This window comes from Berghia stephanieae, chromosome 8 (genome assembly GCF_034508935.2).
Source record: "Berghia stephanieae isolate SIO BIC M18660-M18661 chromosome 8, UCSD_Bste_1.3, whole genome shotgun sequence".
In the NCBI taxonomy this organism is placed as follows: Eukaryota; Metazoa; Mollusca; class Gastropoda; order Nudibranchia; family Aeolidiidae; genus Berghia; species Berghia stephanieae.
In genome coordinates this window covers 16,240,417-16,268,395 of record NC_088367.1, presented here as the reverse complement: position 1 = coordinate 16,268,395, position 27,979 = coordinate 16,240,417, and the positions used below count along the sequence as shown (strand labels likewise).

At 34.9% G+C, this 27,979-nt stretch overlaps 1 protein-coding gene across 3 annotated transcripts; it reads right to left on the bottom strand.

The window, feature by feature from the left end:
• Nucleotides 1-2: 2 nt before the first annotated feature.
• Nucleotides 3-27,762, bottom strand: LOC144978254 (uncharacterized). 3 transcript variants are annotated; one of them, XM_078924093.1, is made up of 7 exons: nt 27,604-27,756; nt 26,766-27,335; nt 23,533-23,733; nt 22,131-22,314; nt 14,545-14,656; nt 12,451-12,514; nt 3-2,823 (listed from the first exon to the last, which is right to left on the bottom strand). In XM_078924093.1, the coding sequence occupies exons 2-7, from the start codon at nt 26,986-26,988 to the stop codon at nt 1,865-1,867; spliced, it is 1,743 nt and encodes a 580-aa protein (XP_078780219.1). In that variant the 5' UTR covers nt 26,989-27,335; nt 27,604-27,756; the 3' UTR covers nt 3-1,864. The 3 variants fall into 3 exon arrangements, with proteins under 3 accessions (XP_078780219.1, XP_078780218.1, XP_078780220.1); XM_078924092.1 differs by having other exon boundaries at nt 26,766-27,762; XM_078924094.1 differs by lacking the exon at nt 3-2,823 and adding an exon at nt 5,181-9,621 and having other exon boundaries at nt 26,766-27,737.
• Nucleotides 27,763-27,979: the final 217 nt, after the last annotated feature.

Here is a 27,979-nt window from a genome sequence, read left to right as displayed (position 1 = left end):
AATGATGTGAATAGAAAGATGATATTTAATTAAATGCGTATTCTTATAAATGACTGGTGATCACAGTTACAAATGAGAATATGATGATATAACGTATGTGTAAAATTGGGTGAACATATCTCCAACAAGAGAACGTTGTCAAACGGATGTCCCCAAGGCTGCGTGAGTTCCCCAATCCTGTACATTCTCAATTACCAACAATAAAAACATATTTTATACCATCTGGGAGAAGGTTTTGTCAGATTAAATGTAGAACTAACAAGTCTGTCTTCTGCATTTTTTGCCAAATTGGGACCTAAAATTTGCCAAAAAACAAACCAAAATTTGCCAAAAAGACCAAAATTTGCCAAAAAATTTGCCCAGGAGAACTAAGCATTTCAGTAAAAATTAACACGCGATACAGAAAAAAAAAATATAAAAGACAATTTATTACATTTAAGGAGGCTACATTATGAATAGCGTTGTTACAAAAATTTTAAAGGATCATTATCCGTAGAGAGTAGCTTCCCTTGGTTTGGGCCCAGGCAAAGCTGCAACATTTCTCAAGTTTCGCACTTTTTTTTTTTCGTTATTTTGTTTTCGCTTTTTTTCTCTCAAAATTTGTCACGCGATTTGCCAATTTACCCAAAATTTGCCACGATTTACCAATTTTGGGAAATTTGCCAAAATTTGCGGATCGCCCTGATATTTGCGGCCGCAAAAAATGCAGATGACAGACAAGTATAAATCAACGTTTGTTCCATCAGCAATAAAAATATTGAATATTTCATATGGTAGGTACAGAAAAGCCAAGGATTGATTCGTTGACTGATTAACTGATTAATTTATTTAATGTTAGATTAACTGACCAATTGATAATGATGATAATTTTTGGTGTCGAATTGCCACAATTGTAAATTGAAGACGAAATGAATATGTTTATGTTGTGTATCGCACGTGTGAAAGAAAGCGAGGAAGAGAGAGAGACAGTGAGTGAATGAGAGAGAGAGAGAGAGAGAGAGAAAATAGGTAGGAGTGAAATATCTGTTCAATGTTATAGTGATCATTTAACGTTATAACAAGTGTAACTAAATGACAAATCGCCATATTTATGGACAATAAAGATCTATTATTATTAATCTTGTTGAGATGATGATATTGTTACACAGACTCGTGAGGTTCCACTTCCAGTATTTGCAATTCTTGCTCGTCAGGACCCGGGCTTGATGGAATCTTGACAACATTTCAACTGGCAAAGGTGATAAAGGCAGCTCTGGCGTCTTGATGGCGGAAATCAAAATTAGTGAAGTGCTCCACAAAGTCTCGAGAGTAAGATATAAACCTTTGAAATATAGGTAATATGAGGAGTGGAATATTGTGGCCATTAAGGCATAAGTTCTTGAGAGAAGTGAGTAACGAAGATTAAATCAATTAGCTTTTATAATAGGTGGCTACGTGATAAAATGTTGAATAAAAAATATTCACTAATTTGAAATGAATTCAAATAGAAGGCTATTAAAGGATAATCTAATTTTAGAAAGTAAAGTTTTTCTAAGCCTACCGAAATATAACTGCAGTGTGATGAACTCCATTCTTATGTTTGTATTAGTATTACTAAAATAAAACCTTAATAAAAATAAAGGTGAATCGTTATTATGTGACACTTGGGTTATTTCAGTTTTTTCTTGACACAGACCCTCCAGTGCCAAGTGTGATTCAATCCTCAATTATTCCACTTTCATGCTACAATACAATTTGTTAAATACACTCGTCTTCTTTAGGAAAAAATTCACTTGCATTTTCCCTTTGTCTTACGTGAACACCTCGGCAGTTCTTATTTTTAAGACTTTGCATACACATGAATCCAGGTCCTGCCATCTGCCTTTTAATGCAACTCTTCACTATTTTCAATTCTTTGCCTTTTATGAAAATTTTGATGCTTCTTTAGACTTTTCATCCATTTAAATCTTCTACCACAAACATCACATGTAAAATGTCCTACATCAACATGCTCTAACTGATGCCTTTTAAAGTTATTTCTGAATTTAAATTTTGCAGGACACAAAGAGCATTCAAAAGGTGTCTCTTCTTTGTGACCAATTAAATGTCTTCGTAAAGAAGAACTTAACCTAAACAGTTTGTTGCACACATTACACTGAAAGGCTTTTTCATCAGGATGGCTTTCCAAATGCTTTTCAAATGCCCTTTTTGTAGTAAATTGTTTGTCACAAAAATTACAATGAAGCACTTCCCTTTTTATTCCTGTACACGACTTCTCATGGAGAGATTTAAAGTCATTTCGTTTAAAAGAGTTGCCGCATAATGAGCATATGTAAGGCCTTTCCTCACTGTGTGAATATTTCATATGCTTGGCTAAACTACCTGAACGTTTGACAGTTTTGCCACAAATATCACACAGATAATTTTTATCATTCGAGTGTACCACAATATGTGCTTTGAGACGACTCCTGTCCAGAAATTTCTTTCCACAAACCCAACACTGTTTCTGAGGTAGTACCCTATCATTATGTACATAAAATATATGAAGGGAAACTGCTCTTTGCCCTGAAAATGTATTTCCACAATATTCACAAGGGAATCTCTTAGTCTTAGCCCTTTTCTCATTCTCTAATCCATTTTCTTGTTCATCACCATTTGACTCTTCATTATCAGGAACTGCAACATTATCAACCAAAGACTGATCAGCCATATTATCAACGCCATCATCATGATTATACTCTCCAATGGTTTCTCTGGTATCATCTTCAATGCTGGGTTCTGCCTTGTTTGAAATGGGAGATGAGTTGATGTGGAAAGTTGGAAATTTCGTTTGGAGCAGATCATCTGTTGAATGAAATAAATAAAATATTCACATAGATATTTGTCATGGTCTCAAGTGAGTAAAGAGCTACTCGACTATGCATAAAGATATATGTAGAATGAGGCCCCAGAATTTACTAGTTACTATAAATGAAAAACAATTAACGATTTGTTTACAATGAAATAAAATAATGATGAAATTTAATTAAAAGAGATAACCAGTGATCGTGGCAGTTACAAATAGAGATATGAATATTTTACGTAACTTATGATAATATGTCAGGTTCATAAGTTTACGTTTCCAGGCAGTTGATGGGCTTGGATGATCTATTCCTCTGATAACAGGATCGGACTCGTAAAATTCCACTTCCAGGCAATTGGTAAGAGGTTATTGTGTAGTCCTTTGACAGCGGGCTTGGGTTTGATCCTTGAAGATTATACAATCAAAGTTAAAAGCTCCGGCGTCTTAATGGTGTAGATATAATATCTACAAAGTCCCAAAAGATAAAAATCTTCCAGTATATATATAGGAATAGAGCGACTGGCCGTCCGGCATAGATTGTGGAGAGAAAGTGAGTGTCAAATGTTAGACCTATCAGCTTTTATAATAAGTGGCTACGTGACAGAATGTAGAACGAAAAGTATTCACTAATTAGAAATTAATTCGAGGGAAGGCTATAAAAGGAAAGACGATCTAATATTAGAAGGTAAAGTTTATCTAAGCCTACCGAAATATAACTGGAGTGAGATGAATTCAGTTCTTAATAAAATAAAATTTAATAAGATAATTGTGAACAACCTTTACTGTGACACCCCCCACCCACGTTTAAAATATGCTCTTTAACCATTATGGGAAAGATAGATTTTACAAACGGAAGTAAATTTACTATCATGATACTCTAGCATTAATCCATTGTTATGATTTGTGCTACAATTAAATTATTTATTAACTAGACATGGAAATGTTTATATTAACGTAGGTATATGAATGGGTGACAATAACAATGAAAGATTGTGATTACAAATCATTGTGATGAACAACATGATGGCAATGTGATTACAAATCATTGTGATGAACAACATGATGGCAATGTGATTACAAATCATTGTGATAAACAATAGTGATGGCAATGAAGCATGATTTAAGTCGATGATATGAAGGTAATTTACTGAATGAAATGAATGAAAATGTAAATGGAATATTGACATTTCAATTATTAATCATAAATGAGTGAAAATTCATAACAATAATAGATAAAGAGAAGATTTCCCAAATCATGAATGGGTATGGTATATATATATCCAAACAATACTCAATGTTACATTAAGTTGGGTCATCATGTTTACAAATAAAATTATCGAAATTGTGCGTTCTGATTTGGCATAATTTGCGAGGTAACTAACAGTATGCATGGGAGGTTAAGTTATACCCTTCTCACGTGTTTATACTAATCGAGAAAGTAGGTCGGCGTGAATATTTTCACAGCCTGGTATGTGAGAGGTACTGAAAGTGTAATTTTGCAAAAATAGACTCCACCTTAGTACTCTACTATTATTCATTTTGTTATTTCTTATGTACGTGAGTGGTTTATGGTCCGTTTCGACCACAAACTCTTTTAGCAGTAGATATCTGCTGAATGTCTTTAAAGCAAAGACGATGGCCAGTCCTTCACGCTCTATTACAGAGTATCGTGATTCTCTGTCCAATAATTTTCTGCTTGCATATAAGCAAGGCATTAGAGTTCCCTCATGTTCCTGTAATAGTACACCTGCGATGCCCTTATCAGACGCGTCAGTTCTTACAACAAATTCTTTTGATATGTCGGGTAATTTAAGAATTGGTTCTGAACAGAGTAATGCCTTTAATTGGTTAAAGCTATTCTGACACACTTCTGTCCAAACAATTTTGTTCGGTGACCCATTCTTTGTCAGATTTGTTAGCGGTGTCGCGATGTGCGCGAAGTTGTAAATGTATTTCCTGTAAAAATTTAGGAGCCCAAGTACTTTGCGTACTTCTTTTTTTGTCTTAGGTGGTTGCAATTGTGCGATTTTTGTTTGTTTTTCTGTCTCGGGTGTCTGTGTCCCATGACCAACGGTATGATCAATCCTGCATTTGAAGCTTCGATATTAGTAAACATAGGTTGCGACACTGTGTCTCTATCAAAATATTTTTTTAGCATATTTGCATGGAATGTCTTTGTTGTGTTGTTAATTTTAATCTCGTAATTAACATTAGATTTTACTGCTGCTATTTTGAATGGTCCTTTCCATGTAGCTAAAAGTTTACTCGAGTCATCGGGTAAGAGTATTAGTACTTTGTCACCAATCTCAAATTTTCTTGACTTGCTTTTTCGATCGGAGTATTCCTTGTATTTCTCTGCTTTTTTAGTGACGGATTCCTGTGCTAGCTTACACGTGTCCTCTATTCTGTCTTTCAGGTTTCTTACATATTCGTAAGCAAACATAATTTCGTTATTGTCCTCCTCATTCCCTTTACAAATGTCGGCTACTATATTGATCGGGCCGCGACGTGATCGTCCATACATCAGCTCAAATGGGGAGTAGCCTGTAGATTCTTGGGGTATTTCTCTATATGCAAATAGGATTGCTGGTAAGTATCTGTCCCAATCATCTGGTTTTTCTGCTGACACTTTTCTTAACATATTCTTTAGAGTGCCATTAAATCTTTCACAAAGACCATTTGCTTGGGGGTGGTAGGGAGTTGTGAATGAGTGTTGGATTCCCATGAGTTTCATGGTTTCATGCATCATATGTGATGTAAATTGGGGTCCATTGTCCGACAGTATCTCATTTGGTATGCCTATTCTAGTAAAAATTGTCATCAATGCTTCAGCTATGTGATCCGATGTAGTTGATTTCAATGCTATCGCTTCTGGCCACCTGGTTGCGTAATCGACTAGTGTTAGTATGTGTGTATGGTTTCTATCTGATTTTGTTAAAGGGCCTATAATGTCAATTGCAACTTTTTGAAAAACTTTTTCAATAACTGGGGTTGTCTCTAATGGCAATCTCGGTATTCTGCCTTTTGCGACTCTTCTTTGGCATGTGTCACACGATTTCACATATTCTCGGACGTCTTTAGTAATTCCAGGCCATGTGAAATTCTCGGATATTCTCTTCAATGTGGAAGAGCTCCCAAGATGTCCAGAAGTTATTGAATCGTGCGCTATTCCAAGGATTTTGTTTCTGTAAATACTCGGCGTGACCAGTTGTTTAGCTATTTTGTTTCTTTTCCTATGTAACCTGAACAGAATATCTTTTTCAATGATGTATTCAACTTTTGATTTCGTCCCTTTGTTTGCGATATTGAAATATGATGTTAAAGTCGGGTCCTTTTTCTGTTCTTCAATGAACGTGTTCCTGTCAAATTGTTGTGGTTCTAGAGAAATAGTCATTGGCTTCTCTGTTGTCTTAGTCATCTTTCTTGTTTCTGCTAGACAAGCTGTTTCTTGGGTTAATGACCATTCTTTTACATCTGTTGGGTTGTCTTTAAGACCTTTTATATTGCCAACAATAACATCAGCGACGGGGTTGGGAAGTATACAGCATTCCACTATTCCTGTATAGTATGGGGTTTCTATGTACACGTTAGCTGTTTCAAAGGTTTCGACTGTGCCACTGAATGTGATGCATTGTACCGTTTTTTCCAGTTTTGTCTTCGTCATTGATCAAAGATGTTTTTATTCCTACTGTACTGCATCCTGTGTCTCTCAATATTTTGCAATCAGTTCCATTAGCTTTGCCTTCACAAAAAAATAGCGATCCTGATTTGTGAGTTTGTGTTAAAAGTGACATACCTTTCACGCAATACACATTTATATTTTCTCCTGACATTACTCGTGTCTGATTGTTTACACTTGTTTGGAGTGATGCATTTGCAGTTTCTTTTGGATATCCCACGATTTTGTAACATTTGTCTGCTGTGTGGCCTTTCATTCCACAATATTGACATTTAATTATAGGTTTGTTGGTTTTCTTATACTCAGTATTATTGTCAGTGCTATTTCTTGTTTTGTTTTGATAGGATCGGCTATGGTCTCTATTGAACTGTTTGTTCCATGGTTTGTTACTATGATCATCTTGTTTCACTTGCGTGTTCCGAGTGATTGATCGGCTCGTTCTATTTGAGTACTGAACTTTAGGTGTACCTGGACTCTGAGCAGCAGCAGCGTAGTATGGTTCCTTCAATGTTCTGCTAAGGGGTGTCGATGGATGTGCGCTGTTAAAGTTTTCTGCGTAGATTTTTAATTTGTCCAAGTTTTCTGGCTTTCTCTCTTTAAAGAATGCGACTAAATCTGGGTTGCAAGCTTGATAGATTCGATTCTTCAGCGTGAGATAGTAAAGGCCTGCAAAGTCGTCTTGTTTTACGTTTGCCAACTCAAGCCACCGATTTAGAAATTGAGTAATTCGGTTCACGAATGTATTAAAGTCTTCTCCACTTTCCGGTTTTGCAGTGTGAAACCTTTCCTGGTAACCATCTTCCGTTAATCTAAATCTTTTTAGTAGAGCGTCTTTAATTTTTCCATAGTCATCTGCATCTTCAGTTGTTAAGGTATAGAAAACTTTTAGCGGTTCTCCAGATAAGCAGTTAATCAAGGCTGTGGCCCATTTGCTTTCTGGCCAACGATAACCTTTAGCCTGAACTTCGAATCGGTGTAAGAAGGATTCTAGACAGTCTGAGCGTTCATCGTATGTTGGCATGCGTGGAAGTTTCACGAAAAATTCATCACTATTATTATGTTTTCTTTCATGACCGGTTTTTGTTTTTTCAATTTCCAGCATCATTTGGGTCCTTTTGGTTTCTTCTTCTGCTAAAGCTATTTGTCTTTTTAGTTCCCTTTCTTGGACTCTTTCTTCTCGTTCTTCTCTACGTATTCTTTCTTCGTGTTCTTTTTCTTCTCTACGAATTCTTTCTTCATTTTCTTCTCTACGAATTCTTTCTTCGTGTTCTTTTTCTTCTCTACGAATTCTTTCTTCATTTTCTTCTCTACGAATTCTTTCTTCATTTTCTTCTCTACGAATTCTTTCTTCTTTTTCTTCTTTTATTTTCTCTTCGCACCATGAAAATATTCTTTCCTGGGGTATTTCTAAGTCCTTTGCGAGACTTAAGTATCTTTTATATGCTTCCATTTTGCAATAAATTAGTTACGATGTTTTATATATATATATTGACAGGATACTGTTACTGACTGTTTTATTTATTTACACTTACTGGAATGAACTGTTCTATTTTTAGAAATCTCTCTCTCTCTTATTTCAACTTATTATGTATGTTGAATTTGATGCCTTTTATCGTTATATCTTATAAAGCAATGTGTCAATACAATGTGGAGTTATGACTTGAGTCCATAACAATGTGTCAATCGCGTGTACTCTAAACTATGTTACTACGAAAAATGTATCACCAATGTGTGTGACTCGTCGTTAGTTTGTGTACAATTATTCGCAATGACGCTAATATACTAGAGTGTGATAACAATAATAGGATGCCAAAATAATCCCAAGTTATCTATCACTAAATATAACACGACGGCTAGTAGACTCCTTTTATTATTATTTAGTTTTTAAAGACTCACTTTTCAGAACATAATATATAAGTGGTTTTCGGTAACAGTAGTATGCCAAAAATGTATTTAAAACAAATCACTATGCAAAACAAATCACGATGTCTATAGTTACTATGTGATGCCCAACTCATGTAAAAGAGAATAATGAAGGATATATTTACCAACTCAGTTCGTGGCTGGGACCTCTCTCTTGTTCAATGGTTGTTCAACAATTGTAATTAGGCATTGAAGAGTGTTTAACAGTGATGTCTGAAATACAAAACAATAAAATATCGTAAGATTTACAATAGTTACAAAATGTGTTCACAACACTGAGTGATTGGATGATAGGTGAATGAATCGTTATGGAATGTAAACATATTGAAAACAATTCATGAATGAGGCAAACAACAAAATGAAATGAGTGATATAATAACAAAGTGGACAAGGAATGAATGAATGAATGAAAAACTGAGTGAATAAATGAATGAATGAATGGATAATGTATGAATGAAAGAATGAAGGGAGGAATAAATGTATGAATGATTGGATAAATGAGTGAATAAACGAATGAATGGATGAATGAATGAATGAATAAAATAAATGAATGAAACAATGAATGAATGAATGATTTATAAATGAATAAATGGATGAAGGAATGAATCAATAAAATGCTATTCAATTTGAATGAAAGAATGAATGGATAAATTGCTATTCCATTTAAATGAAGAAATGAAAAAGAAAAAAAAATTAATCCTGTAAATAGGGAGTTCAATTAAAATATGATCAAGTGGGGCAATTAAGAGTTTTACAATTTAAACTTTAAAGTTAGATGAAATAGATATAAGTAACTAAATAAATTCAATTCTTTATATGTGTCCCCTCCAAAATGTCATGGTCTCAAGTGAGTAAAGAGCTACTCGACTATGCATAAAGATATATGTAGAATGAGGCCCCAGAATTTACTAGTTACTATAAATGAAAAACAATTAACGATTTGTTTACAATGAAATAAAATAATGATGAAATTTAATTAAAAGAGATAACCAGTGATCGTGGCAGTTACAAATAGAGATATGAATATTTTACGTAACTTATGATAATATGTCAGGTTCATAAGTTTACGTTTCCAGGCAGTTGATGGGCTTGGATGATCTATTCCTCTGATAACAGGATCGGACTCGTAAAATTCCACTTCCAGGCAATTGGTAAGAGGTTATTGTGTAGTCCTTTGACAGCGGGCTTGGGTTTGATCCTTGAAGATTATACAATCAAAGTTAAAAGCTCCGGCGTCTTAATGGTGTAGATATAATATCTACAAAGTCCCAAAAGATAAAAATCTTCCAGTATATATATAGGAATAGAGCGACTGGCCGTCCGGCATAGATTGTGGAGAGAAAGTGAGTGTCAAATGTTAGACCTATCAGCTTTTATAATAAGTGGCTACGTGACAGAATGTAGAACGAAAAGTATTCACTAATTAGAAATTAATTCGAGGGAAGGCTATAAAAGGAAAGACGATCTAATATTAGAAGGTAAAGTTTATCTAAGCCTACCGAAATATAACTGGAGTGAGATGAATTCAGTTCTTAATAAAATAAAATTTAATAAGATAATTGTGAACAACCTTTACTGTGACAATATTGATAGGCAAAATTGCTCCTGATTATTTCAATGCTTAATTTTATTTTTGTTAAAAAAATATATTTCACATTGAAATTATGCCAGGGTGAACCAGATTCCAAACATTGAATCTACAGTTGAAATGGTTGGAACTAAAAAAGTTAGTAGCTTGAGAAACTGCATCCATTCTTCTCAATGACTCTAATTGATTCAAATAAAGTTTTACAAATTAGACCTGAAAGTCAAATTTATTTGATTCACCCAGACATACGAGTTAAAGTGACAAACCCATCAGAATGGATTACACGGCAATACGCTTAAGATAAACTCCCGGGGACCAGAAAAAAAAGTTTGTCTTATCCAAAACTCAAGGGGAACCAGATTCCAAACATTGAATCTACAGTAGAAATGGTTGGAACTTAAAAAAAGTTGAAACTTCGGTAGCTTGAGAAACTGCATCCATTCTTCTCAATGACTAATTGATTCAAATAAAGTTTCAGCAACACAAACATTTGTTTAATCTAAATGTTATCCTTTAATAAATACAGCCCAGCTTCTTGTTAAGCTAAGAGTAAGAGTGACATTTTTTTTTGACAATTATTTGTCTATCAGAGTCATGCTGGCCTAGCTCTGATTACTGATTGGTGAGTCCTTGAAATTAGCCTAGTGAGGGGTGAGTGGAGATGTGCATGGCATAGATGATACAATGGTGAGGGAAGGGCAGGGATGAAAGAAAAAGGCCTTGGCCCAGATAAAGATCTCAACAAGTGTGTACGAAAGGTGTCAGACAAAGCAAGAAAGAAAAATAGAAAAAAAAACATCCCAAAAAATTTGTCAACCCCGACTGGGGATCGATCTTCAGACCTCCTGAATACCAGTCAGATGTGCTACCATTACACCACAGAGGCTCACGATAGTTGGGACACTATCAATACTTATATTCTTCACAACTATCGGGAGCCTCTGTGGTGTAATGGTAGAACGTCTGACCAGTAATCAGGAGGTTTGAGGTTTGATCCCCAGTCGAGGTAGACGGAATTTTTGGGATGGCTTATTTCTTTCTTGCTACGCGGACCCTTGGCCCAGACTCTACTCACGAGTACTGTAATTGCCCTGGCTCCCATACCCACAGTCTCTAGTGTGCTATGACAAAAGCACAAATCCACATGTATATGAGTGTGTGCATCATGTGGCAACATACTAATACTTGTGTATTTCAGTGAATCTTTGCACACACTACACACTCGAATAATACAGCTAGCTGGTGTTGTTTCTTGATTGCAGCAAGTGAATGTATTGCGCGATGAGGAGACTCCCTGCCTATCCCAGTCCCAGTCGTGCAGTTACAGATTGATGAGTTTGATCTTATCGAGACGAGCTCACGGACGGAGTTTATCTTAAACGTTGTAAATTACTAATGATTAAAAGATGAAAAATCAGGACGAGCCTCAGAATTTATTTTAAGTGAGAGTTTATCTTAAGCGGACTGCAGTGTATATGAGAGCACATTGACACCAAGGTATTTGTTGTGAGGAACTCACTGGACGAATTGGTCCTTTAATTTTAACGGTTCTATCAGTTCCTTCACTCTCTTAAAGCCAATCACTAGCTTCTTTGTCTTGCTTATGTTTAGCTCTAGGTGGTGGGCATCACAAAAAGGCACGAATCTATCAATTGGCGACTATGTGGTCTTGTGGTATGACACTCGCTTTCGGATTGGAAGTTCCTGGATTCGAGCCTTGCTCAGCACATAGTTGAGTCCTTGGAAAAGGCTCTTTACTCACCATACTCAGATGTAAAATGAGTACCAGGCCGTTAACAGTGTTGTTCTGTCCGAAAAGAATGTAATATCACCTAACAGGCGTCATGTGTCGTCCTACATGTTAAGTCATGCTGTTGGCCTGAGACCTTTTGTAAAGCGCTTGAGACTTCGAGTGGATATTGCACTATAGAAAAACTCTCATTCAGGCCTTTATGTGCCAGCCCCCTTGATTTTTTCAATTTGACATGGACCAAGGAGCTGATGAAGGCAATCTGATGACTTTTACTGAGATTGTTGACTACCTCTGCTTTCATTTTTATTGTCTTTTGAGGTATCTGTTGCATACAGACCACAGTTAATGCAGAATGTTTTGGGATTTCTGAAAGCTGCAACCGCAAAAGTATTTGACCTACATACAAAATACAGATTTAAACTATGCAATGATAGATCTACATTGTGGCCAAATTTCATTTTAGTGATATAAAAAGTTAGGGTTTGAAAACATGGCAAAATGTGCAGCCCCAAGAAGTTTGAAGTCTCCAGAGACCTTAGCAGTCAAGGAGTTAATGACAAGCAGAACAAGGACTACATTACATTCACCATATGTCTATTAATGCAACTGCGCCAAAATCCCAAATATGGAACTTTTAACAATGTTTTATCTAAAATGTTTTAAAATATTATTGTGCAAAGACTTACCATCTTGAATTAACTTCGAATTCTTGTCAATCCAATGTGGAATAACATCGTGTTCTGCAGTCATCTGCAAATAGAAAGTGGAATGCAGATTGGGAAAGTTGAAAAGCAATATAAAAATGTTTATTTCCTTGTTTTATTTTATTTTTATGGTGAATGAATGAATGAATAAAACACAATTTTAATCGGAGTTCAGTAATGAAACATTGCACAACCCAAAATGGGATTCGAATGATTGAGCTACAGATCACAATAAGAGCAGCATCATAAAAGCACAAAGTCACATCATCAATAAGTTATAATTTTCCTATGTATGTCCCAGGGGCGGTTGGTCACATTGTATTTAAGGCGGCACAAATCCGAAATACAGAATCAAATTTTATTGGTCTAGTTAATTTAACTTAATTTGACCTACTTTGTATGTGTGTGTGTGTGTGTGTGTGTGTGTGTGTGTGTGTGGAGGGGGGTATTGCATTGTTTGCATATGTGCGTGTATTTGTGTGTGCGTGTATGTGTGTGTGTTAGAATATTAACGAGACGTACTCACAAAAGAGCATCAATTATCTTGGACAAAACTTGTCTGTTAACTTTCATCTGTTCATTATAACGACTCACAGACGCAGCATGTCCTGTTTCCAACTGATTTCATATATCTACAACGTTGAAAAGTTTATATTTAACAGCATCTGTGACATGGCTATTTCATTCAGAATGTTTCTTCAGTGCCTGAGAGATGTGCGCAATATCACTGAATCCTCCTGTTGTCCGTTATAGCATACATCACCAAAAATCAAGCAATAAAAACAATGAAGCGTTTTACGGCTTTCACTGGCAGTAAGCCATTCAACATTTTAAAAATAATCATTATTAAATCGGCGCTGTCTCCTCGGTGTGTTAGAAACTAAGTTAAAATTCACTGGTTTGTGTGGACCTAAATCTTTCACCACGATTTTCTCTTGAGGGGATAAGTGTCGGAATTGATTATCAATTAAAAAATCAACATGATTCATGATTGGTTACAAATTACAGAAATAACTTTTTAAAATAAAATGATTCAAGATAAAAACAGGTAGGTTTCATAAACAATGACAACAGCGATAATACATTTTCTCTGAATACTAACGGTATGACACACAACTTTAGAATAATTGAATTTAAAAATCCACATTTAATTCCAAACGCAAAGCACTTGTTAACTTCACACACAATCAGCGACATCTTTATATACTATTATTAGACAATGCACACAATACAAGTTGAGTAGGATCGTTGGGAGTGTGCGGGGATGAAGGACTCCGTGGGGTCAGGGATTTTTATTTATAGTACCATGGGGCTCTTCTCGGTGCATACTTTGTTTACTGTTCTTTTTGATATTTAATAATATATTTAAGCAAAACCAACAATGATAAAATATATATTTATTGCCATTCTCTTCATCCGTATATCTAAGTGAAGCAAAGCCTCTTCTTTCAGTGATAAAACTGATATGGTTTTAATTTATCCCAAGTAGGACCTCAGGGCGTGCATCGCTAGATTGGCCGTCTTGGCCTAATTATTTTAGCAGTGAAAGACAATAGTTAGTTGGGGAGGGAGGGTGGAGGGAGATTGGGGAGTGGTAACTAACTTTCTTCAAGGTACAACAGAGTATAGGATAAGGACAGGACGGCCAAACGAATACTGGCTCATATAAACAAACAAAAAACTTCCCCACCACACCACACCCTCCGCTCATTGTCACCCCGCGCAGGCAACGGGGGAAAGATGAAACGTGCCGATTTGACGCTACCTTCGCGGAGCGACGCACGAGTCGTCAAATATTAAATTCAAAACAAAAAGCAGTATGTGCTAAATTTTTAATTTTTATCAAAATTTTAAAATTGAAGTTTTTTGTTTGGTTGACATGCTAATCTACGGAAAATATAGGGCGGACAAAACAACTTCGCTCTATTGACCGACCGCCAGTGGTATGTCCCGTGGTAATTCATCTGCAAAGCAAATTTTTGACCTGTTAATGCTATGATAATAAATAATCAAAACTATAACTATAATCATTTGAATTTGGGGTGTATATTTAATTTCCTCAAGCTCTCCACTCACCTCATCGGTATTCATGATGGTTTCAATCAATTCATAAACCTTTTTCATCTCATGTCTACCTTCTGGGTTTCCATCCATGACTTGAACTAGACTAAGCAGGTCAAGATCGATACTGCCAAGATGATAGAATGCATTGGTAAGAATATTTTTTTTAATTTAATGTTTAAATTTCATAAAAATAATAACAAATGGAAGGCCTTAAAAAAAAAAAATGAGTATGTTTTTAAAAAATGAGATTTTCGAATTTTGATTCAGTTCCGCTATCAAATTTAGGACATTTCTTTTTCTTATCACTTTTATATTTTTAAAATGCTGCTTTTCAGATCTTTGGTACAAAGTGATTTTAAAGAACTACATTCAATATATTTACACTCTTGTATTCATTTAGTTCTTAACTAATCTGCTGGAGCTTCACAGCTTGCATGTACTTTTTGTTTGGGTCGAATATGTGAACCTACATCCTAGAACATTCACTAGGCCTCAATGAAAAAATGCAAGAGCATCAGTATAGAATATTCAGTTTTCGGAACTAAATCAACCCTGAAGCAAGCATGTTAGTTAATACCCAATGATTTAGACATAACATAAAGGCAACACTGATTATCAATAAAGATTGAGCTTATGGAGAGACCATGAATATAAAGTAACTTCTTCAGGTGAACACATTTGTATGATAGACACTTGTCGTGATGGACACAGTAGTCGAGCATGACAGAAGGTTTTTTTCCTATGTTTGTTCTTTGTATGAAGGACAAGTGTCTAATGCAGACGTGGACAGGTATTTCATCAACATAATGTCCTATGCATGTGTTTAAAGAAGAAAGTGGACAATTATATAATGGCAAGACATTTATTGGCTGCATACCTACTCTTCTTGGGGAAAAAATGTTGATGGGAACTTAAATTTTACAGTATAAGCAAAATAAGCGGCAAAGTTGATATGTGAAAATGATTGATTGATTAACAGAAAATCCAACTAACTAATCAATTTTTTACAAGTTTACTGTAAGGCCCTGAATGTGTGTAGGAGGGGATATCACAATTTGCCTTAATGCAATGATCAATGCTGCCGTACACTAAAACAACACCTTTTACATTTTAGCCAAAAACCTTAAAACCTAAAATTTGTACTATTGTCTCCTTATGAAAAGATGAGTGTACACTTGGATATGGTTTAATCGAACATAGTTTTATCAAACTCATTCAAATCCCCCAGATTTTCTCCTTATTAATCTTTGTTATCATTCCATTCCTTCCTCAAACTAATTTCACCCAGCAAACGTTTGTTAAAAATATTTCGACCAATAATGGTTTACTGTGACATTGACAGGTATGTATGCGAGTATTGTGTGTATACAGTATGATGCATATACAACCAATCACAACCCCCAACACCTTTTCGTATAACCAATACCCCTCTGCATATTCTTATCAGTTTGTCTTTGGTTCCAATTTCAATGCCACACACAATGATTTGCTAATGGTTGGCTATGACGGTAAATAAATACTGTGACACAGAGACCCCCCCCCCCCCAACCCACCCAATCCCTTGTAACACGGCCATGTCTAAAGTTATTTCCCAAAACAAATCAATAAAGAAAATAAATAACAAAGTTCCCTTTATCCATCCCCGAGAGGAAATTTGTCTTCGGTTCTATTCCAAGGGGATCGCCATCATATACAAACACGCTCTTTCGTCTAAAATACAAAACAGGCCAATTTCGTTCAAAAGTTTCGAGTGTGTCCAAACCACATTGACCTACCCTCAAATTTCATTTTTAATCACTTGTATCTACAGACCACCCCCAAGCAAAAAGAACAAACTGAGACAGAATGATTTTGCTGACGAATTTTCAGATTTTGTATCAAAAGACACATCAAATAAGCGAAAAAATTTTATCGGCGATTTTAATATTCAGTTTGATGTTGATCAGAATAGTCTCGTTAAAATTATAAAAAATATGCTGAATGAACATGGCCTGACTCAGTTAGTGACCTCTCCAACTCAAAGATTGGGGCACATCTTGGACTGGTTCATCATTGATACACCCTCGCTTGTTGAATCAATTAAAAATATCAAAAAAGAAACTTCAGACCACAATCTGATTCTGGCAACTCTCAAATGCATCAAAGAGAAAGCAAAGAAAGTCAAGATAGTGTCTAGGAATACTAAAAGAATAGACATTAATTCCTTCAAAAACAATCTGTCAGAGGAACTAGGAAGAATGGATATACCATCAGCACAGAAAACGGACGAGGTACTGCGCAACGTCATCGACAGGCATGCGCCAAAGACAACTAGAATAATAAATTCCAGGAAACTGTCTCCGTGGTTTAACCAGAGTGAAAAAACTGCCAAAAGGGAAAAAAGGAATGCAGAGGCATCGTGGAGAAAATCGGGCCTTGAGATTGACCGGCTGATATATATAGCAAAAAAGCATAAGTATAAAACCACCTGCAAAAGAGCAAAAAGAAACTATTATAACACAAAATTGTCATCAGTGAGGGACACTAAGGAATTTTTCTCTGTTTCAAAGAAACTTTTAGGGGAAGAAAAGGGCATGTGTCTACCCACTAATATCCCGGTAGAAAAGCAGCCGGATGCATTTTCAGATTTCTTTTCGGGAAAAATATCGAAAATTCGGAACAATTTGGACCTCGTGCAAAATGAAGATATAAATTTCCACCCCTTTTCGGGTTCACAGGGATTCTCTTGTTTTAAAGAAACAACTGAAGAAGAGATTTCTAAAATAATTTTTTCATCTTCCTCGAAGTCATGTGATTTAGATCCTTTACCAACTAATATTTTGAAATTATGTCTTCCTGAATTGATACCTTGTATAACTTATATTATAAATCAGTCACTTATCTCAGGACAAGTCCCAGATATCTATAAACATGCAATTGTAAAGCCTCTCATAAAAAAGCAAAATCTCGATGTAAATGACCTTAGTAACTACCGTCCCGTCTCAAATCTGCCATTTCTTTCTAAAATCCTTGAAAAAGTTGTACTCAGACGTCTTTCACAACATCTCCATGAAAACAATCTATGGGAAAAATTTCAGTCAGCTTATCGTTCTTACCACAGCACAGAAACTGCTCTGTGCTGTGTTGCGAGTGATTTGTTTGATGTTTTAGATAAAGGTTCTGTTTCTCTTCTGACATTATTAGACCTTTCGGCGGCGTTTGATACCATTGATCACGGTATTCTCATTAAACGACTTAATATAACCTTTGGCTTGTCTGGGACTGTCTTGCAGTGGTTTGAATCTTATTTAGATGGCAGAAAGCAACAGGTTATGATTTTAGATAAACTTTCTCGTCAACATACATTGTCTTTTGGTGTTCCTCAAGGCTCTGTTTTGGGTCCAATTCTTTTTGTTTTGTATACTTCTCCATTATCTAATGTCATACTGGTCATGGGCCGCGCTATCATCTCTATGCAGATGATATGCAGCTTTATGCTAATGATAAAACTAAAAATCTCGAAAATATTGTGAAACGTGTAGAAGAATGTGTGACGGATGTAAAAGACTGGATGGACGCAAACCAGTTGAAAATGAATGAGTCAAAAACAGAAGTGATGATTGTGGGAAATAGAGGGCAGTTGAAGGTGAATGATGGTCTTGAGGTGTTGATTGGGGGTGAAAAGATCAAAGTTTCAAAGACTGTGAAAAATTTGGGTGTCTATTTTGATTCAGAAATGAGAATGTCAGCTCACACTCACATTTCTGCTCTCTGTAAATCATTATACTTTCAATTGAAGAAAATCAGTTTGATCCGTCAGTATATTGCAATTGGAACATGTAAAACATTGGTTGTTTCCCTCATTTTTTCGAAACTAGATTATTGTAACTCGCTGCTTGTCAACTTGCCTCAGGCTTCTATTAAGCAATTACAACTACTGCAAAACAGTGCAGCAAGGTTAGTTTTTGGCAAAAAAAAAATTTGATCATGCAACCCCTTTGTTGGCCTCTCTCCACTGGTTGCCCATTGAAAAGCGCACATATTACAAAGCAGTGTGTCTTGTTTATAAGTGTTTGGCTGGTATAGCACCGGCATATCTCACAGATCACGTGGTCATGTGTAAATTTGAAAATTACACTTTAAGATCATGTAATGACCAAACGAAAATTTCGGAAAAAAGATCAAGAACAAAATTTGGTGATAGATCGTTTGCTTGTTTCAGCCCCAAGATTTGGAATGAACTACCACGTGGTCTGAGGGAGTGCAAGTCTTTACCTACTTTTAAAAAGAATCTCAAGACACATTTTTACTGTATTTGTTTTTCTTGACTCTATATGCATCCTTGATTTGGCTATGAATTATTATTGTTGTTATTATTTTTCTCACTTAAAATTGATATTTATATTGTAAAGTGCCCAGAGCTTGTGTTTTACACGAGAATGAGCGCTATATAAATGTGTATTATTATTATTATTATTATAGACTTGAACATAGCTGCCAACTTTTCAAAAATAAAATAAGGAATGCCCATTTGGCCAGGGACGAAGGGATGACATGGAAATAATCCTACCTTGTAATTTAAGCAATTAAGTCACCCAAATATGTAAAAAACAATGCATCTACGCATCCATTTGGAAATCATCGTTGTGACTTTCATCGAATAGCAACATATAAAAGTCAGCCCTCACAACTTGTAGATGACAGGGGTTAGTCCAAATGATGAGGTTTAGTACCGGCACATTTGAATCGTTATGAAATAACACTTTCCACAATGAGATCAACACTTTAAAAACAGACAAAATACAGAAAGAATTCAACTGCTTTAAGTTAGATAAGGACCAATACACAAGCACAATTGTAAAACAAATGAAATAACTTAGGATGTTTAGTAATGCATAACTGCCTCCTGGAACATCACAAGAGAGGGAGTTTTGGGATAAAAATTAGGGAGATTGGCTTAGACGATTGCATATATATTTCCTTTGATGCAACATAATGGTCTTAAAAAAGTAATAGTAGTTGTAGTAAATTGAACCTCTGAATATTGGAAAATCCCCACCTATTTACTTTGACAACATAAACACACCTAAAAATGGAGTATACTTATTTCTCTTGAACCGAAACTGTTATAAAAACTTGCTTGAAAAAAAATAGAAAGAAAAAAAAAAGATATGTTTTAAAGTGATCGAGTTTATATTTCTTATACTATATTAATAAAGGGAAATAGTAATTTTAATGTTTAATCTTTATGATTATTTCATTTTTTTGACTGAATACCTGTTAATCAAAGATGTTGATTTAATTTTATTTTTAATAAACACAATATAACAAATTGTGAAAAAATGAATAATATCTAAGAACACAAAAAGTATATTCGATGCTGATATGCATATGTAAATCTCCAATACATTATGAAAGGTTTTAGTGAAAAACAAGCGTCATATAATCAACTGAAAGTTGTTAAATCATTTATGATAGAATGAGGTAATAATTAATATTAAAGAGCTACATGAAATGAAAAATATATGCTGAATTGATTCAACCCTTGCTCATCATCTCTCCTCCCAATCAAGTTTCACACACACACACACACACACACACACACACACACACACACACACACACACACACAACCACCCCTCCCCCCTCCCACAAACAAACAAAAAAGAAAAACAAGTAGAGAGTATTGGTGAAAGAAAACTGACCCCAGAAAGTGAATTTCCGACTATATCTGACATCGGTCTCGATTTCTTTCCTATATATTACTAGTAATAAAAAACCCAAAATAGTGACATACATTTTAGCAAAACCCTGTTTAGCGATATCCATATATAGCAATAATTGGCAATTGACATCAATGCTTGATACAAAAAATCTAGCCAAATAGGCAATATCATTTCCAGCTTCATCTCGCACTCTTAGACAATAAAAAAACTCATACATAGCCAACAATATCACATTGTTAGCGACCAATGAGAACACGTGTTTACCTACCAATTAATTCACTTTATCATTATCAGTGTTGTCATCGGAGGCATAGTAAACAGCGTTGTCCAGGGCCATCAGATGGCTACTGGCAAAGAATGGCAGCAAAACCCTGTTTAGCGATATCCATATATAGCAATAATTGGCAATTGACATCAATGCTTGATACAAAAAATCTAGCCAAATAGGCAATATCATTTCCAGCTTCATCTCGCACTCTTAGACAATAAAAAAACTCATACATAGCCAACAATATCACATTGTTAGCGACCAATGAGAACACGTGTTTACCTACCAATTAATTCACTTTATCATTATCAGTGTTGTCATCGGAGGCATAGTAAACAGCGTTATCCAGGGCCATCAGATGGCTACTGGCAAAGAATGGCAGCAAAGACAGTGATGTTTCAATCATTAGTTTTAATCTTTAATTTTAAAAAAAATTGTTTTCCTAGTCTAGTCGTCTTCTGTTTATCAAAATTAATGAGTTTGTCAAAAGGGGAAAAAATCTCTGTAACTGTTGGCCAAGTGAAGCTGTATTTGGCCACTTTTGAAGTCGCAATTGACCACAAAGACCTCTGGCCACCAGGCAGATCTGGTGGTATTGCTGCTATGTGTTTGAGTAAAATACTTACAATATATGCCAGTCAGTTATGATGTAATACACAAAAAACTATGTGTAACCTTGAGCATTTATAGATCGATTGATAGAATTAGCGAGAACTAATCATAAAAACAATAACAAAGAGAGAGTGACGACAACTTTGTACCTGCCATTTGTAATTACCGGTCACCAATCAGTGACAACCCCACTGACAAATCAAGAATCAAGATGTGTTCCGTTGTATTATTAAATGTCATTTAATAAAACAGCTGCACATTCCCAAGCCAGGATAAACGAAAGAGGAAAAATGGCATTTGAGCACTGTTTATGTTGAAAACAATGACAATATACATCACAGAGTGAAAATGTAATTGCTAAACCTTTTGACAAGAAAAATACACATTCTTATGTGATTGGGACGTATATCATCATAGGTACTGGTTTGCATCGTTATTATCACAGGTCTCACAGTGCCCCCTTTATCCGCGATATTGAAAACCCTGGAATAACAAAATAATTTCTGATCCCGGGCGATTTCATTATCCAGGGATTGCACTGTATTTCAAATCAACATATAAAAAACCTGTTATTGACAGCAGTGGTCTTGGCAAAACTATTTATAAAAAATTAAAAAAAACACATTTTTTTTTACTGTGACATGTTTTCTTAAAATAGGTTACATTACTTGTATAATCTTATAACCAATTTAACTGGATACTAAAAAATTGAACAGGGTACTTCTCTCCCACCTCCTAGCCCAAAGTCATCATTGAATCCTTGGCAGGCACACAATGATGTGGTTTAATATACATCAGCTAGGGATCAAACTCCAGACCTAATTAGACAGATATTTTTTTCTTGTATTTTTGATCTGCTTAATCCAACACAGTATGATACACAACTTATATTTTTACTTTCACTCGTACCAAATTGTTTTATAAGGAATTCAATTGTAACTTTAGGTTGCAGTCAAATTGTCTCAAATTAAAAATATTAAGTCACATTCATAGCTCTTCAGTTGTATTTTTACCTTGCTAGATCCTGTATGGTTTTAAGTCTTTTTAACAACATATTCCTCTGAAAGACAGCATTATGAAGTTTTTGAGTCAACTGTAAATTTTCATTTCTGAGCTTTTGTTCACAATCAGTAGCAACAGCAACATCAATGGTTTCTGTGGTAAATGTATAGAATGCTGGATCTTCTTCATTGGATTCTGGAAATGTTTAAAATAAAAAACAAGAAAAAATATTACACAGCCTAAAATAGCGAAAGTCCATTTAAATCCAGGATTGTAGCACTGTGGTGGTTGTTTTAAAAATTCTAGGAGGAATTTTTTCTACGATAGATTTAGCGCCAATCATATTTGTGATGTATTAGGCTAAAGACATATCTTAATGGAAAGAGTATTCACATGGTTTCAACTCAAGCTGTTCAGTTTAGTTAAACCTCAAGATAATTATTGTTAAGTGAGAAAGACGGAGAAATGTATGGAAGAGCTGAGGATGTGAATGACTTGTAATAAACTAAAAATGAAGGAAGAAAAAATGGAGGTCGTATTTATAATAAAGCATTGCAAGCTTGTGCATTTGACCAAATCAAATCCATTGGATGTTCAGAATGAAATGATTCCATTTTCAGACAAAGCTCACAATCTTGCACATATTTGATTACAATACGTCTATGGAAAAACATGTTTCATATCTTTATAAAATTCTTTACCATGAATTACGAAAAATGGCTGATTTGTCAAATATTTTAACCCAAAAATCTTATCAAATAGCTGTCTCTTTTTTTTATCTTTTCAAGACCTGACTATTATTATTAATTATCTTTTAATCTGCCTAATAATATTTTAAGGATTTTACAAAACCAAGCCACGCAAATAAAAAAAAAGAGAATCCATAGTTACAATGCTTTAGAACTTCGCCGCTTGTCTCTTAAAGCCAGAATTGATTATAAAATTGCTTTGCTTCAACTCTAAAAAATTATTGCTCATCTTTTTATCTTTAATGATTTCATTAATAATAATAATAATAATAATAATAATAATAATAATAATAATAATAATAATAATAATAATAATAATAATAATAATAATAATAATAATAATCATAATAATAATAATAACAATAATAATAATACTTTATTCATCCGTAGGAAATTTTTTGTGAAGACATGATAATAAGCAAATAATTAGGAGATAAAAGTATGGATAATGTGAAAGTAATAAAATGTGTAAATTGATTTGCATATTGAGTATTATAAATTTGTGTCAATAAGTTAAGATCAGTGACAAAAAATTAAAAATTGAAATATATATATATCTCTATTCAATGTACAAAATTATGTCCATTTCAATGACCTGTTCATAAGGAAATCGCTTTAAAAAAGCCTTTGATTAAAGTTCTGGTAAATCATAATTGAATATTACCACCAATGAGTTGATACTCCGGTTCCAAAGGAGAAAGCTGGTGACAATCAGTAATACAGACACTGGGACAAACATCACTGCTGTTGAACCAGAAACCAGTAGAACATTGGGTAATGACAGCAACAAACTGTGACCAATATACTAGGATGGGAGGAGATTGACTCCCAAATATCCCACTCAAAGAACGTGCCGGTATGTATCCTAATATTAAAAAGACAGAGAGATTTAATGTGAAAAGAAAAAATACTTTATTGCAAAATAAAAATCGGATACTGATAAAATATGATTTTTACAAAAAATTGTTGTTTCCTTTAAGGCTTACAAAGGGCCACATTACACAGCATCACAATAACTTAACAACTATAACATTTTTTTAAATGGTCTATAAAACAGGTGACTGAAGACGTGCTCAGTATTGTGAAATGCTTTCTGTTTTTTTCTTGCCACTCAATTTTGCGCTGCTTTGTGGTCTTGTAGTATGACATTCAGCTTCTGACTTTTAGGTCTCTAGTTCGAGTCCCATTGTGAGCAGCATGGAAACAAACTGCAATATCATTGACAGCAAAGAATTAATGGAGGCCTCAATTATGGTGTCATTATTTTGAGAAACACTGTTTATCATTAGGAAGGGGACAAAATGTCTTTCATTTATCCTGATTATACCATTCTAAATGATAAGTGTATTGAGAAATTGTCAAGAAAAGAGAGCATATATATTTTTAAAGGCTAATAATTTTTAAACTGAAAATGGGGTATTCCAAAAAGAGTCTTCTCAATTTGTTATGTAAGAAGCTTATATGAAAATCTTAGGAAAAATATGACTGAACAAAAAAGTTACAGTTATATCTCCAGCAAAATTTGATTAATTTAATTTTGTCGATCTTTTGTTGATAATTTATTTTCTGCATTACCCCACTTCACACATTTGTTAGGCCATAACTTCACTTTTATAAGTCTACTTTCATTTTGAAAGAAAACATCAATGCCTTGCTATAATTGGTGCATCTATACTATAAATATGTGAATAAGTATTTTGAGATGCCCCAATTGTAACTTTTATAAATATTTGCTTTCCTAGATTTCAGCACTTTCACTCTAAATTTTACTATTCTCTTTCAAAGGAAAACTTTTTTTTCTTTTGGCAATGGAGTTGTTGCAGAAACCCAACAAAACAACCCTGCTTCTCTTTCACTCATACTGTGATTTAATTCTTCCTTTTTCACAATTTCATTTCAGTTACTTATTTGAGTTGACTTTAAGCAAAATTCCTTTCATAGGTGCATTGCAAAAAATCTCTGCCCCTGAAAATTTGACTGTCTACACTCCTACCCTGGAAACCCGGGGTTCAGCCTCTCTCATACTAATACTCATGTGTGCCCTCACCCCCCCCCCCCCCCCCCCCCTCAATGCAAACACACCAAACATCAAAATCAATGCATGCAAACACATACACAAATTACCAAAATTACATAGTGTGAGTAACCAATAGTACACACTAACATCAACAATTGGAGGTAGCATTCATAATAATATGAAATATCTCAGTTGTTGACCCCCCTTACAATTACAACATATTATTTTATTATATTTGACATCAACTACATACATTTTGAAGGTAATAAGTAGACACACATAATGTGTATACTAAGTGACCATAAAGGATGATAACAAAATAGGTGATAATTTACAACCCTGAAACATCATGTATCTGCAATCTCGTCTCCCAGAATTCCTGGTTGACCCTAAAAAGTGACACCCATGGTTCCCTCTGTGATTTGGTATCAAATACAAAGCAGGAAACGATCGGGTGTTGACTTTAAGCCAGTTCTCTTGTTGACTACAGAGTACAATTATTACCACACTCGAGTGCAGTTTCCTCGTACACACAGATTCCTCAAACTCATTAGAATGTCCCTAATTTTTTTCCTTAATCATTCTTTGTTATCATTCCATTGAACACTGTTTCCTAAAACTAATTTCACCCAGCTGGGGTAAAATTTTAAAAAAATCAAACTGTTTATTAATGCGCCTGGTGATTTCAACCCCTGATCATTTACTGTGACATTGACACAGTATGTATCACTGCAGGTGTGTGTATACAGTATGATACACATGCAGATACACACAGGCACTCACACTCCATCACTTTTTCGCATAATCAAAACCTCTCTGCTTATTCTTATCCCTTCACCATTTGTTCTAATTTCGATGCAGAATGCCATGATATGCTAATGGTTGCCTACAACGGTAAATGAACGCTATGATATAGACTTCCCCCACACACATCAACCCCATGCATGTAACATGTCATGTATATAAACAACATATCTGAAGTAAATCAAAGTTCCCTTTATTCATCCTTAAGTGGAAATTTGTCTTACTTAGACTTAAGAGTAAGAGTCTATTTGAAGGGAAGACTGGATTAACCCAGGTGTCAGCACAGCACATCGCAACTAACTGAGCTAGGGAGAGGTGGCTTGCTGAAGGCCACATAATGATAATGCAGTAGATATTCGACTTGAACTTGAACTACCTATCTTTCAGGTAAAAAGCAAATACCAATACTTCTGAGCCACATGCCTCCCCCCTCCTGTCAAGCCGTTATGACACGGCTTCCTAGAACTATGGTTTCTTCGAACTTTTTTTGCATGTCCTGAAGAGTTCAAGAAAACCTTGCTGGAGTGTACTTGAGTTTGAGAGATATGCCTTAAAAGCATGTTCCATTGAAAACTGAATTTTTCAACCCACATATATATCAAGAACATTTTCACTTTAATATTTTGAAAGCAGACATTTTTCCTATATAAATATTGAAAAATGAATCTTGAGATTAAAAAAAAAAAAATTGTGGGATTTGACCGAAGGTTTAACACTGCTTTGAGGGAAAAACACTATATCCCCACTGATTGCCATTTCAAACTATCACCCCTCTCTACGTAGTAGTTCACCTGGAATTGAAGTTTTATAAATTTTGCATCTACAAATAGCGGTTTTATTTTTTTAGAGTTGTAATGCCCCGGGGCAATTTGTTTTTCTTTTTGATAAATAAAACTGCAATTCAAAGTGAGCATCTATGTTGAGGAGGTGGTGGTATGAAAAGCGCTCCCTTGCTTCTGACTTTACTTCCTATGAAACAACAGGAATCAGGAGATTTATGTCTTGTTTACATCATCTCAATGTCAGGTTTCCACACTGTATATTGTCATATTGAATTCAATTTTAAATCAAATTACCTGTAGTGGAGCAAAACACCTCTAGCTGCATATCAGAGAAAACTGTGACAGTAAAAAGATGCTTTTGATATTGATTGTCATTTGGAAGTAAATCTTGCAAAAAGCCAAACTGAATATATTCTTGACTCGACTCGGACTTCTTATATACCCATCTGTCTCCACCTAAATAATCTTTGGCCTCTTGACAGAATGATGAAAAACTGCTGATTTTGTCCGTTGACATCCAGGTCTCAACAGCATTTTTGCATCCTTTTTGAACATCAATAAGTTTTTGAATACTTCTTTTCCTAATCGTTCTTCGTGATTTACCACAAGGCTCATTAAATACTGTTGGATAAGCATCACTCGTAAGCCTTGCTCTCTTCTTAGAAGATTGCTTAGACTTTGCATTGTATATTGTCAAAAATTTGTCCAGAAAATGTTTGGAACAAACGCGAGAATTTTCCGTCGGAGTAAAATCTTCCCTAGATATCAACTTTAACCATAACCTCTGTCTTGCAGGATCAATTGGAAATCGGAAAACTGGGGCATTGTCGGTGAAACCTTTATAGTTAGTTTTACATCCTGGAACTACGCATTTATTGGGCATATCGGTAAAAGTAAGTCTCGAGCGAACTGAATAAAGTAGAGACAGAGAACCAATTTTCTTAGCCTAAGATAAAAAGGATATAAGTATAAGTATAAGGGATTTTTTTTTTCATAAACAACTTTAGCCCATCTCTCTACAACTACAATTTCAATTAGAATTGAAGTCTTCTATCGAAATGTACATAGACTAGACTAGACAATCAGTATAGAATCAGAACTATAGAACTAGAGTTAGGGACTTGACTTTGACCATGTATAGTATGACTTTTCAACTCTGGTTCCTCTCAACTTTTTTTTTTTTTTTTTTTGTTGAAATTTTACTCAACACTCAATCGCCTCGATACATAAACAAACGTCACTCCAAAGAAGCAATGGTTTAGGCTCGTTTGTATTTCCCACGTGCGAGAGTGATCAAAGTGAGCAGTGATGGGTACTATTCGTTATTTGTAAATATCGGGAAACTATCGATACCTAAATCAAAATCTCGATTATATTCAATACCTCAGATTCGTTTTGTTTTTGTTTTTAAGGGCTTTACGGCGCTTGCAACACATTAAGGTTATATCAGCGCCAGTAAAAAGGAAGGAAATGGATTAATAAAAACCTCTAGCATTATAATTAAAGCA